This window comes from Rhamphochromis longiceps, linkage group LG11 (genome assembly GCF_057381845.1).
Source record: "Rhamphochromis longiceps isolate RC_006_pf linkage group LG11, R_longiceps_female_GT1.1, whole genome shotgun sequence".
Taxonomy (NCBI): Eukaryota; Metazoa; Chordata; class Actinopteri; order Cichliformes; family Cichlidae; genus Rhamphochromis; species Rhamphochromis longiceps.
Genome location: NC_140567.1, coordinates 12,720,800 through 12,736,324, shown reverse-complemented (window position 1 = coordinate 12,736,324; position 15,525 = coordinate 12,720,800). Strand labels below are relative to the sequence as shown.

Sequence of the window (15,525 nt, the reverse complement as noted above, 5' to 3'; positions counted from 1 at the left end):
CAGCATATGTTGGGATGATTCAGTGTTTATAAAATCACATTATTAATAAACCCTTTAACGCTTTAAGCAAAGTCCAACAGTCGTTTTCTGAAGCTGTGTCCACATGTCCTGTCTTTCTCTTTAAAGTTGTATTGCTGTTTGGATGTCAAGCTATATCTTTAACAACAGAATCCTGATAAGGATCTCACTTAGGGCACATACACGAAACAACATGTGCACTTCTGTTTCTGTGGTCCTTATTATCGGACTGCAGACATCAAGACGGTTACTTCACCTCTGCATGTCTAGAGGCATCACGTCAGTAAAAGAGGGAAAAGGAAGCTTGAAGTGGAATTCCTGGCTGTACCTGGAAGAACCTTCACTGAGACATCGCCATGGAAGGTGAATATATTTTAACAGCAATTCAGTATTCGGTTGTCTTTGAAAATTGTTTGCAAAAAGATACAAATTCTATGCATTGTCACAATGTCATTAAAGTTCATCTTAAGGCTTTTGTATTTTCCTGTCATTTAATGTCCTATCATTTAACTCATATGAACTAAATAAGTTATAATAATTCAGGTTTAATTAACAGACCAAATCCTATTTTAGTGTAGCAGGGGTATCTTATGGATTGATGACAGTGGGAAATGAAGGGGTGAGAAACTTCCAAAAATATACCTGTGGGAAAATAAACCCTCATTTATCAATTATCTCTGAGGGGCCAAAATGCCAGGTAACGACAGTTCCGTCAATGATTATCAGTGGTTTTCTCAGAAAAGGAAAAATCACCTTAAAAATACACACAAAAGTAACCTTTGATCGGGCGACTACAGCCAGCACTTTCTTCTCCTGTCGCATCCCCAACAGTCAGCAGCAGGTGTATACAGTAGCAGTTGTGTTTGTGTTTCCTAATAAATAGGCTCTAATCCTGATGCATGTGTGTTGTATCGTAATTGTTGACATTTTAAAAGCTTTTCTCTCCCTTTGCAGGAGAGAACATCACAGAATACACCACAATGTATGATTACAGCACTTTTTTTACTGACGATGGAAACTACAATCCTATCAGCTACAGCGACGTAATGGACTTCATCAGAGTGTTTCTGGCCACTCTCTATAGTTTGGTTTTCATCCTGGGCTTCATAGGTAGGTGCGTCCTCTTGTGAGTATATTATGGGTGTTGGATTGTATTTAAATGATGTATGAAAGTGTGTGTATGTAAGAGAAAGAGAGATGATGTTGTTCTACATGTAACAGTGTGACAAGTAAACTTATTGTGTCTTTTCCCCCAAAGGTAACGGACTAGTGGTGTGTGTCCTGGTGAAGCATCGCAATCAGAGCAACCTGACAGACATCTGCCTCTTCAACCTGGCTCTCTCTGACCTCCTCTTCGTCTTCACGCTGCCTTTCTACTCTCACTATGCCAGGGTCGGCCAGTGGACTTTTGGAGACTTCATGTGCCGTTTAGTCTCCGGCTCTCACCAGATTGGCTTCTTCAGCAGCATCTTCTACATGGTTGTCATGACGCTGGACCGCTACATGATCATCTTGCACGCTCACAGGGTTGCACGTTATCGTACAAAGAAGGCAGCCATCATTCTGACCGTGCTCGTTTGGATGCTGAGCTTGTTTGTCTCTCTGCCGGATTTTATCTTCATACAGGAAACAGAAGAGTCCCAGAAGTTTGGATGTGACTATCCCAAGGAGAGCAAAATCTGGGCTCATTACAACCTGTTCACCATAAATGTGCTGGGTCTCGTGATTCCTTTGTTGGTGATGGTAGGTTGCTACTCCAGGATCATTCCCACACTGGTGAGCATGAGGACCTCAAAGAAGCACCGCATCGTCAAGCTGATCATCTGCATAGTGGTTGCATTTTTCTTGCTCTGGGCTCCATTTAACATTTCTCGTTTCTTGAAGTTTCTTCAGGAAAAAGGAAAAATCCCACATGATGAAACTTGGGAGAAAAATTTAATGAAATCAATAATAGTGACCCAGGCCTTAGCTTACGCTCACTGCTGCCTGAACCCCATCATATATGCTTTTGTGGGAGAGAAGTTTATGAGACGAGCCTTGCAGCTGCTGAAAAAGTTTGTGCCTGGTTACAGCAGAGATGTGGCAGACAGGAGAAGCACAGTTATGTCCAGATCCACTGAAGTCACCTCCACTTACATCTATGGAGGTCAGTTGTAGCCACAGTACTCTTCACCGGTGTCTTAGCTTCAAGGCCTGTCTGCACACGTTTAGACCATTTGAATGAGTATAACCTCTTAGCACTGCCACCTGCTTTACAGAATTTCAAGTCTTTTCTAAACTCTGTGTAATGCTTTTCCTTCGTCTGCTCAGGCCAAATGAAACTTGCTGTTCACGGCAGCCTGTAACAGTTTGCTTTCTTCTTTTACGTGTTTTTAATGAGCTGTGGAAAAAGTGTTTCATTCAAATGTATCGCATTATGAAGTTAAGGTTTAGAAGCATAATTTCCACATTTCACATCATAATGGAATTTGATATGTTTATGTGGAACAAACTTTCCAGTGTTGCCAGATTTTATGCTCTCACTTTTGTATTTCTGTACATTATACGGTGTGCTGTTTTTCATTCTAAACATATTCTAAAATAAACTTTTTCTGATGTTTGTACAAAACCTGTACTTTCATTTATATATTTCAAGCTAATCTCTTTCTAAATTTCAAATATATGCAATTTCTCTTTCTTTTATTATTTCATGATTTCATGATGTATTTGTAAGTACCCTGCAAATGGAGAGATCAAAGTCTTTCATGTACTTATCTCTCATCTTGTTTCTGTGTAACTGTTTTCTTAGGACAATAAATGATACAGCACATCTTGAACTTGAAATGACAGTCATACACTTGGTCATTGAGCATTCTTGTCAGATTCCAAAATTACATTTGAGATATGTACATTTGGTAAGACATGTTAAGTAGTTTCAGATCAATGTATTTATGGTTGCAGCCACCAGTAAACACTAGCATGATTTATTTCAGGCAGGAACTGTGAGTAAGTTCAAGTAAAGTTGTGCAAACTAGGCTCAGTCATTCCTGATAAGCTGAATTTAGTTTTTAGAAATCAGATTATTAAGAGGTATATTTGAAAGGAATAAAAAGGAAACTCCTCATTTGAATATATTTTTCCCCTTTGTCTTTTCCCGCCTCATGTTAACGCATAAAGGGACATTTCTGAGAAAACCACACCAACACCTCTTTGCAGGTTTAACACAATGCGGAGGAAACAGCAAAACCCAGAGTTCACGTTACCAGAAATGAGCTCCGCTGCAGGATTTGACACAAAAAGCAAGCAATGCATATTGGCAGGATGACATGTAAGCTCGGCGCGCAGCACAAGAACATACACATTCAGGAGCAGTGATTTTGGCCAAAAGTGTGGTAAGCGTGTTCAAATTTTTGATTTCTAAACATTTAGTTTCAACTTACTAGACTTACTTCAGCTCGTTCACCTCCTACACCCTTTAACCCACTGTGTAGTTGAGGAATATGCGTGTGTGTATGTGTGTGTGTGTCAGCGCGTAAACACTGTCACCCACAGGAAGTGAGGGTCGGCAACGGTAACAAGTCAGGTGGTTGTGCATCTGTTTATAGTGAAAGGAAAAATGTTTGACATGCGGTTTGAATAGATCACATCAATTTGATTATGGTCACGCCGGCAGGAAGTTTTGAGATATCTATGGATGTATAAGCATTCATCTACAGCCATTCATTATATTTAGCCTGTACTTTGAAAACAGAAGTTAACCTTCTGGGTGGTTTTTACACATAAGCCTCTCTTACATGACTCACTAAATGATGATTCTATCAAAAATGTTCTACTTAAAGGGCAGGAAAGTCCAGTCCACTCTATCAATTCCCTGTTTGAACTAATTTTTCCCTTTGAAGAATTTATCATCACTTTAAAATGTTCATTTGATGAGCAAACTGTTCATTCATCATGCTTGTGGGGAATAGTGTGTCTAATAAAGAGAAGAAATAAACAACATACTCCTTTTCTGTTTCTTGAAGACTGGCTTTAAAGACTTCTGATAGCTAAACTATGGAGGAAATTCTTATGTGACTTTCCACAAGAAAAATTAAATCAGGAGCCAAAAGGTGCCATCATAAAGTAAGTAGGCTTTTTTCTTTTTACACATACATACATATTTATATGTAAAATATTCAGGTGCTTTGGCTTTAAAATAGAATGAGAACAGACTCAAGTTAATGTTTGGTAAGAAATTCAGTAACTACCACAAATGGCTTGTAGACATGTTCTGGCATAATATGGCACAAAAAACATAATCTTATAATGATCATAGATGTAAATGTACCTCTTTAAATTATCTGTGATATCTGTTAGACAGCAGAGTGACTGAAGAGTGCGTGGCACTGGGGAAAGGGAACACAAAAGGCATTTGAGGACAAAAACTGAATAGAGGAAGTTTTATGTCTTTTGGGCATTTCTCTCTATCTGTATTGCCACTTTTTAATCTTCTGATGGGCTGAAGAAAAAGGAGGAAAACACTGGAACACTTCATATGTGTGCATGTATGTCAGAGACTCACCCAAAACAATCCAGAACTGGGTTTGAAACTGAAAACATGATCAGACAGGTCCAGCTGCTTGAGTGGTTTGGCTGGTGCTTTTTAAAGCACTGAGCTGCACCTTTTTTAACACCAGACGAACTACTTTTATTTGATTTCCCAACAAGCTGATTTAACAGATTTGGTATTGTTGGTGCCAATTACATCTATATAGTAACAACGGGCAGCCTCCATATTGTTATTACTTGTGTATTGTTTACATCATTTAAATAACTTGAGATGAATATATTGACAATAGTTCAGGTAATTGTTTTTTTCTTTTTTTCTCTTTATGTAAAAGACCACGTGATGGTGACATTCTCACCTTTTTGCATGACTGTTGTACTACATTGACCAAATTTCCTTTTCTGTCTCACAGCTGTACCACCATGTCAGATAACGGGACCTTTAACTACTCAGAAATTTATGACTATGATTACAATGATACCTGCAATCCGGATTCAAGTTCGGATTTCATTGGATCCATGGTCTTAACAGTGCTTTGCTATGTGCTGTTTTGTGTTGGTATTCTAGGTATGTATCTTTTTTTTTCCATACCAATTCTATGTAACACAGCATTTATAAACCAGCCCCGATAAGGCTTTTTGAATACACAGACATAGCTTGTACGATAGCCCAAGACTCAACTCTGTATACTGAAGCACAGAACTCATCAATAAAGTTCATGCATGCATCAGACTTTCACATACGTTCTGTTCTAAGATTAATATCTGAATTTATTTCACAGGAAACAGCACAGTCCTGTGGGTCCTCCTGCGACATGTTAAGCTCAGAACTATGACTGATGTATGTCTTCTCAACCTGACTCTGTCAGACCTCTTAGTGGCTGTATCACTGCCCCTCTGGGCCCACAGTTCCCAGAACCTCGGCTTATGCAAAATAAAAACAGGAGTTTATCAGGTAGTTATTTTCTTTCTCACTTTCTTTCTCTAAATGGAAAACCTCATGTGTACCATAATAACACATGGAATGCATATTCATTATTGGAACAACTGAAGCACTTCAACTTTCATGATTGACACGTCGATACCATGCCTTCTTCAGAGCCAAGGCTGCGGTCCACGAGATTTACAAAACAGATAATCTGGAGTCTGTTGAATTTGAAATGTTGCAACTATGACTGACGAACTGCAACTTCCTCATGGCTTTGCCATGTCGCTGGCGAAGACAAAGAGATGATTATTCTTAGGCTCATCAAAATCAATAGTTTTCGGTTGTATTGAATCATATGTACTACCAAAAAGTAAAGTTTATATATAAACGAAGTAATCCGAATGGGCTCCTTTGTCAAGATGAAAATTTTTTTATGTTACTTTTTTTTTTAAATAAGTGAAAGTTTAACCAGTTTACTCACATTAATTACTTCATATTTTAGTCAAAAGAAATGATTTCTGTTTTCTGAATGCAAAATTCCCAAACAATTACACCTGTGTAGTTGTTCGATTCTCTAAAGCTCAGGTGATGCGTGAAGCAACTGCTGGGTAATGTCAGATTTGTGAAGAACCTCACTGACGCATTTAAAGCCTCATCAAAGGTTTCCTCATCTCATGTCACATCCTGTTCTAATTTTACTTCCTCTCTTCTTCCACCCAACAGTTAGGCTTCTACAGTGGGACCTTGTTCGTGACCTTCATGAGCGTGGACCGCTACCTGGCCATCGTCCATGCCGTGGCAGCCATTCGAGCCCGGACACGTCGCTACGGCATCACAGCCAGCATCATTATTTGGGCGATATCTGTCACTATGGCAACCCCTCGGGTAGTATTTGCCTCCTTGGAGTCTGATGATAACGTCTCAGAGTGCCAGCCCATCTACCCAGAAGACACAGAGCATTTCTGGAAGTTGCAGCGCAACTTCAGTGAGAACACAGTGGGCCTTTTTCTGTGCCTTCCCATCATGATTTTCTGCTATGTGAAAATCCTCATTGTGCTGTCAAAGTCCAGGAACTCTAATAGGAACAAGGCTGTGAAGCTGATTTTCATCATTGTGTGTGTGTTTGTGGTGTGCTGGGTTCCCTATAATGTTGCAGTTTTTTTCGAAACACTGGAGGTGTTTGACATAAACCTGGGACCCAACCCCTGTGTGAGTTCAACAGCCCTCAACACTGCCATGAGCATTGCTGAGATTATCGCGCTGTCCCACTGCTGTGTAAATCCAGTGATCTACGCATTTGTAGGAGAGAAGTTTAGGAAGTCATTGAACAAGGTGATGGCTAAATACTTTGGTTGGAGTTACCCAAGCAGTGGTCCTTACAGCCACAGAGATACCACAGACAAAGAAACCTCCAACACACCTGTAAGATCAGAGTATTAAAAATGGGTTATGTGCTTTGCTGATGGGTGTAACTGTTTCCGCAGCACTGGATTTTTTTTTTTTTTATTTGAAACTGAGAGACTACAAAGATCACAAATTGTGTGTGTGTGTGTGTGTGTGTGTGTGTGTGTGTGTGTGTGTGTGTGTGTGTGTGTGTGTGTGTGTGTGTGTGTGTGTGTGTGTGTGTGTGTGTGTGTGTGTGAGCGCACGTGTGTGTGAACGCATGTCTGTGGTTAGTACTTCTGAGTGGTGTAAAACAATTCTCAAAACCAATTTGCAGTTACAAGCATTCAGTTTTGAAACTGCTTAAAACAAAACACAAACATAAATGTCGTGTTTATTCACAGTTTGTAACACAATCTTATTTTTGAAAAAATAAAATTATTGAACAAAAAAACCCCTTTCGTCATTCTTCTTTCCTTTTACAGTAAGAGGAAAAAAGTCTCTGAAGTGTGTTAAAGGGTGTTACCAACAGTGTGTTTTTGCAGGGTAAGATAGACGCATAGCAACCCTTTATGATGGAAGCGGCAAAACCACTTTCACTGCTGTAATTCCTGTCAGAAGGTTATTATTATTTGAAAAGAAGTGTTCAGATCTGAGTTCATGTGTCATCTAACAACAACATGTCTGAGTAACACAAGGCATTGTTGGGGCCTACGAGGTGAATTTAAATGATGCACAACAATATTAAGATCTGGTAAACACACAAGTCACACAGAAGGTTTCCTCTTTAAATTTTAGTCAGAAGTCTACCCCTAACTCAAAGAAAGAAATGCATTTAGCAGACACGATGCTATTCTGAAACCATTGTCTGTACAGGGTGCACTGCTGGCTGTGGCGGTAGTATCACTTCTGTCAGGCAAAAAAAACAAAAAACCCACATGCAAGCCTCCAGCTGTGTGCGCCTGCAGGTCTGGTCAGAGTCACCTTGCATATTTAAAAGTTTGCATATATGGACTTGTGGTTCTATAGCTGCACAGACTGTGGGCTTTTGCACTGCGTGTTTCAAAAACAGTCTCAGGAAACTATTAAACCATACATCTCACATCGGAACCCGCAAGCCCACCCAGTTAACTTGGTTTTGAGGAAGGTTGTACTTTTAAAAAAAAAGCAACACCTTCAATTTTTTTTCATGTGTGTGCAAACCATTTCTCACTTCACACATCTTAATGCAAAGTGGATAACTTGTTTGATTAGACAAGCCATCTCTCTATCCTGCGATCCACAATGAATTCCACCATCAGCACCATGGAAAGGTAAAAATATTTTTCCCACTTTATATGCAGAATGATTCAGGCTAACATGTCAGCAGTATTGCTGCACGCCTTTACAGTTCTGCAAGTGGGAAGAAAACAATGACGCACACTTATTTATCTTCAGCCTGTAACAATTGAAATGTTTTTTTTCTTTAATGGAAAGCATCTATAATCATAACTAAATGGACAAAAGTATAAAGCAAAAAGAGGAAGGTCAGTGTAATGACTGTCATTTCTCATTAAAAGTTCAATTATAATGCTCAAAATGTTTTGGATTTAGCTCATTGATCCATATCTTAGACGCAAGATCTTTATCAGTTCATCTTTTACCTGTTGTGGCACAGGGCAATCTGAGTGAAGAATAGTGAACTGGGGCACAGTGAGGAATGTGTTATCTATGCATTATTTAATTAATGACAGTAATGCTGCCTTTTTTTCTTTTTTTCTTTTTGTAAGTGATAATAGAGACAAGCACCAAGGTGCATTTTCTGTATCTGTCTATCTGCTGACAGTGACAGGGCATTTTCTCTTTTGCATGTGTTAAATTTAGGTCAGTGGGAGAGGAAATTACACCCTCATCTCATTCGTAACACTTTTGAATATAAAATGCAATATCCTTTGATAATATCCAAGTTATCCAAGTAGTTTTCTACTTTTTTTTTTGCCTTGTTTTGTTTATTTGTCTTTTTGTGTGTGTTTTTTTAAATTAATGGAACGTGTTAAAAAAACTTATCTTAATTCTTGAAAAACAGTAGTAGCTATCATCAATCGTCAATTAGACTGACGCTAATCACAAAGCATTTTAAATATAGTGCAGCGCACTAACTGCAAAGTCCTCACAATTCAAGACAGTTATTTTTTCAGTCTTAAGTAAATAAACCACTTACAATGGAGATGTCTTCTTCTGTGGCCAGGATTTTTACTTTATAGTCTATACCTTATTTGGCTTCCTTTTTTAATACTTTAATGTTTAAAGTGATCTTGAGTTCCATGAAAGATATCAAATAAAGCTAAGCTATTATTATTATTACTATTATTATTATCAGCATTATAATATTGTGTAAACAAGCTGCCGATACTTACTGCTGAGTGATGTACACAAATCCTATGCCAACTCAGGTTCTGATAGTAATCATGACATAATCATAGGGGGATATTCTCCTCTAACATTACTTTTCATAGATTTATTTATTTGTAGTATTTTGTTTTTTGCACACAGCTGCTGAAAATGTGTTATAGGCACATCACTGAAGAAGCTACAACAGTCAGTGTGCTGCTGTAACAGATCCTTTATTAGATTAAATTTACCAAAATTTGAATCAAAAGTGGAGAGGTAGAGGGAAGAGATGACAAAACCACTGCTGGGGAAGCCTACCACAGACTGATGCAGTACACTGATTCTAATCCACCTGTGTGAAATGTAATAAACCAAAAGTGCTATGAAGTTAAAAGGGCATACAAAAGAAATCTGTTGCCACAAACCATAGCAGGAGCAAATGTGGGTCACCCTCCCCTCAATACATGGAATGACCACAAGCATGTAAGTCATCAGCAACTAGAAGCAGTGAGATCTTTAAAAAATGTTGCAAGTATGTAAAACTTATTTATATAGCACTTTATAAAACATGTAACCAGTCACAAAGTTTCATATTATTTCATAATAAAGCAGTTAAAGACTAAAGAGCATTAGATTGATTGGTAAAATAATCCCAAAATTAACAGCAATCAGTTCTCAAATTAGTTCCGATTGCGCACGGAGCAGATTTGACTTGGCTAGCTATAGACGTGTAGTGTTTTTCCCCACTCCTCTGTACAACCTCGCTTCAATTCATTGTGATATTCAGGAATTTGTTCATGCACACCTCTCAAGGGCCAGCCACAGCATTTCAATCAGCCTAACGTCTGGACTTGATCCTCTTCTTTTTCAGCCATTCTTTTGTGTTAGGGATCACTGTCACTGTCATCATTGATCAAACTGGGTCAGGCTTAAGCTGTCAGACAGGTGGCATTTGACATTTGATTCTAGAGTATTTTGGTATACACAAGAGAGCATGGTTGACTTAATGATTGCAAGGTGCACAGATCCTGTGGCTGCAAAAAAAACCTATATCCTCGCCTTTCCTCACCATCGTGTTTGACACTTGGTATGTGGTTTTTGTACTGACATGCTGTGCTTGGTTTTCACTGAACGTAGAGCATGTTTGGCTTCATGGCCAATCATCTCCACTTTGGATATCTTACTTTATCGGATTATTCATGTGATGTTTATTTCCACTTCTGCACCATAATGGGCCTTCTAATTTATCCCATTTCTTTGAACACTTTTGTTACTTATATTTTTGCAGATCCACTCATATACAAAGAAGTTGCCTAATAAATGTAATTCAAAAATATGATCTATATGACGACTTCACGTCAAGAATTGGCCCAATAAAGCCCCTGTGCCCCCCTCAGCTGAATTCTGTGAATATATGTCAACTATAAGTTACACTGATTTATACAGATAAATGAACTTGCAGATAAGCTTGCAAGCTGGGTTTAATTATTAGGTTAACAGCAGTATAGAATCATTAACATTTGGTTAACCACAAATACTTCTGCTGCGATCGAGGTAAGCAGCATGCCTGTGAGGCACAGCGTTGAGAGGTAACCCTCATATATATTTGAAACTAAAATCAGGTCACTCATCAGTATGTGTGGTCAGTTTTAAAGCACAACCCTACTCAAAACCTTCAAAACAAACAGAACTGCGTTGAAAATAAATGCGTGCTCACAGTCAGCTCTCCCGCTGTGTGTGGCGGTGCGTCTGCTTTCAAACACATGTATTTTCCCACTTTTGTATCTGTGGCTACATTCCTCTATGACATTATCATGCGTGTACGGGTGCAATTATGCAGGGTATGTGTGAGTGCAATCACATTTTGTATTCTAATTCATGTAATAGCAAAGTGAATTGAGCCAAATCCCCCCATCAAAGCTGCTTGCCCATCCAGTTCACATGGCCTGGTGCTGAACCTGTCCCTGTGTGTGCATATACTTACACGCACATTTAATTTGCCCAGATTTAACTCAGTTTAAGATTTAACATTTGAGTTATGTATCAAAATTGCATAGAACATTTACATGCAATTTAATGATTAAACTAATTTACATCCTTTTTTACCATATAAGTAGGGCTGATTTTTTGCTAACGAGTGAAAACTAGAGATTTATTTCACTCCTTTACAGTATAGAGTTAAAATACAGTATCCCCACCCCTGCCACTTTAGGAGGTAGGACGGGATTTCAGTTCTTTGGCTTCTTTCTTTTTCTTTTTTAAAGCAGCTGATCATGGACGAGACCACCGAAACTGACTTTACTTTCAGTTTGAATCTTACTGAATCTTCACTTTTCCAAGGGTAAGATCAGCTATAACAAACCTCTATCGGCATTTTCTTCATTTATTGCTCATCGTGAGACTATTTTAAGCTTTTTAATATCATTACTATCCACTCCCCCGTCTTTTTGAATCTTCGCGGTTTTCACCTTCCTTTCATTTTTCCATCCAGGCGACGCATTCCTAGTTATTGTTTTAGCGTTGGCCTGCGTTTAGACAGTTTGTGTCACTTTCTCATGAACTGCGAGGGATTCAAAATCTTCAAGCACTTCGTCATTTGTCGCCAAATACTTGTGATTTGCTCGCTTGTAAACAATCGCCAGCTGTTTGTTTTCACAGTTGCTGGCCCCCTGCCCTTCCTTCCAACAGAGCAGCAGCAGTCACAGACGGTCTGTCTCGTAGGAAGTTTAAAAAAGAAGCCTGATAAAGCTTACCTCACTGCCACGTGAGCTCGTGCAGTGGTTCTCTTACTTTGCTACAGTTCTTATCTGCACCAAAACAACCGTGCTGCTTCACTAACCGCTTATTTTATTTACAACCGCAGCACTTCATAATAAAATTTGACTTCCTGCTGAGCTGTAAGACTGAAATTCAACTGAACTAAATAAACAGAATGTTATGAATATTCTTTAGATTATATATATATCATAAAATAAATGTTAATTGTACTTACAGATTGAAAAACTGTGGTCACACAGTGTCCGATTGCCTGCGTTTAAGAGTGCCAGGAGGCATTTTAAGATGGTTGCAAAACCTGATGAACGCATTGAGAACCTCTTTGATAGAAGGACTTTGGCTGGCTGACACCATATTATAAATTGATTACATTCAGTTAAATTCATTTTTATTTGTGTACGTCCAAATCTCAGCAAGGTGCCTCAAGGTGTTTTATTTTGTAAGCTAAAGCTTCTATAATAAATACATAACACGATAAATTATCAAATGTAATCTTAGTTTCATCATTGTATATGTTGGTTTTGCACTATACTCTCATTTAGTTAAAATGTTGCTATTAATTAATTATTGTATTCTGTATTCTGTGCAGTGTCACAGCTGTGGTGCTGCTATTCAGATGACTCAGATGAAAGTATCTATCGGTACTATCACACACAAACTTACACGTTCTCAGCGGCTTCACTTTAAATGTATCAGTGCATTTAAAGTGAAGAAAATCTCCTCAGTGCTCCTGTTAATCAACTTTTACCTGAGCAGCTGACCGCTAAACAACTTCTTTATCCCCTGCTTTGATTTAGCTGATCCCAGTATTCTGATAAATACGCTGCTTTATATAAATTGTTTCTGTTTAGACTTCCAACATTTTGAACAGCTTTGGTCAAGGTCAGACATAGTACCAAAACCGCTGATCATGTGAGTGACTGGTTTTGAAAGTTCCTCGTGCCAGTCCTGAAAGTGAAGAAATGCTTTCCGATACTGTTTAAATGAGCTGCCACACAGTTTGAAGCCTGCAGATCATCGCTGAGTTAAACTGTTTATAAATGTGTTGTTTTATATAGATGCATACTTTAATCTGTGATAGACAAAGTTGTTGAAAATAAGTAAGGCATAATGAGTAAATCTAATCATTTGTTTTTGTGCCTCTGTTTCTTTCCAGCTTCAGCACGCCTCCAACTGAAAATAGTCCTGCATATAGTTCTGAATATACTACTGACTATTACTATGACCCCGACATGTTCGATGGATTTGAACCATGTGTATATACGCGACACGGAGCAACTTTTCTTCCTGCCATCTACATCATTTTCTTCCTGCTGGGCGTTCTGGGTAACTCTCTGGTTTTCTGGGTCATTACTTGTGGAGCGCGACTCCGCACCATGACCGACGTGTGCTTGTTAAACTTGGCCATTGCTGACCTCCTTTTGGTGTGTTGCCTGCCCTTCCTAGCCCACCAAGCCTGGGACCAGTGGGTGTTTGGGGATGCTATGTGCAAAATAGTCTTGGGCATTTATCATATCGTCTTTTACTGTGGGATATTTTTTATCACTCTAATGAGCATTGATCGGTACTTGGCTATAGTGCATGCTGTTTGTGCTATGAGAGCACGTACACGCTCCTTTGGAATGATTGCAGCTGCTGTTACATGGGGAGCGGGATTTCTGGCTTCTTTTCCTGACCCGATCTTCCTCCAAGAGCAAAGAAATGTGTCGGGACAGCACACTTGCTATCCTGGATTTCCAGGCGTGAGTTCCAGTCTTCATTTTTGGCGGGTCTTCAGCATCGCTAAAATGAACATTGTAGGCCTGCTCATTCCGATCATCATTCTGGGTTTCTGCTACTCACAGATCATCTGGAGGTTACTGAACAGCCAGTCATCCAAGAAACAAGCTATCCGCCTTGTTGTCATAGTGGTAGCTATTTTCTTCTGTTGCTGGATTCCCTACAACATTGTGTTACTTGCCCGAGCACTGGAGCTAAAGCACCGGTTTTTAGATTGTGGGCACAGCAAAGCCGTCAGACTGGCTTTACAAATCACAGAGGCCATTGCTTACTCTCACAGTTGCCTCAACCCCATCCTGTATGTGTTTGTCGGGGAGAAGTTCAGGAGGCACCTGTTGCGGATGATAAACAGATCTCCCTGCAGACTGTGCCAGCTGATCAAGGTCTTCATACCACAGGACAGAATTTCTACATCAGTCTACTCACAAACTACCAGCGTGGATGAGAGGAGCACTGCTATGTAGTGAACTACAGTTGGGGGATGTGCTTCTTTTCATTTTTTCATGTCCAGTAAAAATAGATCACTGTGGCTTATTGTCACTTCTAGAGTGTTAAGGTTTGGCACTTGTGAATGTATGCATGTGACTGTATATTAATATAATGTACCACAGATATGTATTTTTACTCTGTTTTTGTACTTCTATGAGTTATGACCAAAATGTATGCAATTCCATTATAAATCTGATTTTGAATACTTTGGTGTATCTTCACCTGGGACGATGAGTCACAGTTAGACTTGTTGCAGTTTGTTTTGCCGCTGGCTCTTTACTTAGCACGAAACTGTGTCAACTACAACATCTGTCAGCAGCTACGGCAACGTCATCCAGTTTAAGTGGGGAAACGCACCACCATGAAAAGTTACATGTCATAGTAGCCTACATTTTTATCCAAACACGATGACCCCCCTCACAGTTGTACCCGTTGCATCAGTCTGCGCACAGGAAATCGTGTTCAGTGCAACTTTGCAGATTCAGCAGTGTAGGTTGCCTAGCATCATTAGCAGAACATTTGCACTTTACCCAACACAGAGAAAACCACAACCTGAAAGAGGAAGCATGAAACCAAGCTGTTAGTTTAACCTTTGCAGTCTTTGTGCACATCCGAGCCGTTTGTTATCAAGTGACTTCATAGTTCTGCTGGTTTTTCTCGTGATATTAATCAGGATTGCAAGAAAGAAGTCCCTTTTTACAAGAGTTTATCGATGGGCATGCAGACAGTTCCTCTTTCAGCTTCTTTGTTTCAATGCCCGGATGGATGACAAATTACAGGAAAAATCGCAAAAATTCCAGGCTGCATTTTACTGGATCCTCTAAGAGAAGGGGAGCTCTGAATCAATAGAAAGTTGTTCTCATATGAATTGATATCATTATTACTATTATGATATTATTACCCCCACCCCCCTTTTCCAGGAAAACAGTCATAAGGAGTCCCTGAATTGTCTGATAAAGCTTGGTTCTATCTTTTCACCTATAATTCCGCTGATGTTTTTTTTTCCATATTTGCTTCAGTTTCCAGTTTTTTGATAGTTTTTGTAACATAAACATTTCTGGTTTCTGTCAAATGGGTCCAGTCATTGGGGCCACAAGAATTCCGATTCGGTTTTTGGGGTAATTTAAATGTTTGATCAGTCTTTGTGTTGTATTTTCTCATTCCTGTTTAAAAAAGGTGTTTGTAATCAGCTGACAATACAGAATAAAGGTGTTATATTTCTATGGTAAGTGCGGCATCCCTGTGACACGAATGAGTGT

At 39.2% G+C, this 15,525-nt stretch overlaps 3 protein-coding genes across 3 annotated transcripts; all 3 read left to right on the top strand.

Moving 5' to 3' along the window:
• Positions 1-974: 974 nt before the first annotated feature.
• On the top strand, positions 975-2,393 carry LOC146658641 (C-C chemokine receptor type 2-like). The gene is made up of 2 exons (XM_085421714.1): positions 975-1,128; positions 1,277-2,393. The coding sequence occupies exons 1-2, from the start codon at positions 999-1,001 to the stop codon at positions 2,173-2,175; spliced, it is 1,029 nt and encodes a 342-aa protein (XP_085277840.1). The 5' UTR covers positions 975-998; the 3' UTR covers positions 2,176-2,393.
• Positions 2,394-4,027: 1,634 nt separating this feature from the next.
• On the top strand, positions 4,028-6,986 carry LOC146658640 (C-C chemokine receptor type 2). Its single transcript, XM_085421713.1, has 4 exons — positions 4,028-4,119; positions 4,956-5,110; positions 5,325-5,497; positions 6,194-6,986. The coding sequence occupies exons 2-4, from the start codon at positions 4,966-4,968 to the stop codon at positions 6,908-6,910; spliced, it is 1,035 nt and encodes a 344-aa protein (XP_085277839.1). The 5' UTR covers positions 4,028-4,119; positions 4,956-4,965; the 3' UTR covers positions 6,911-6,986.
• Positions 6,987-11,486: 4,500 nt separating this feature from the next.
• LOC146658639 (C-C chemokine receptor type 5-like) lies at positions 11,487-15,243 on the top strand. Its single transcript, XM_085422338.1, has 2 exons — positions 11,487-11,564; positions 13,155-15,243. The coding sequence occupies exons 1-2, from the start codon at positions 11,497-11,499 to the stop codon at positions 14,239-14,241; spliced, it is 1,155 nt and encodes a 384-aa protein (XP_085278464.1). The 5' UTR covers positions 11,487-11,496; the 3' UTR covers positions 14,242-15,243.
• Positions 15,244-15,525: the final 282 nt, after the last annotated feature.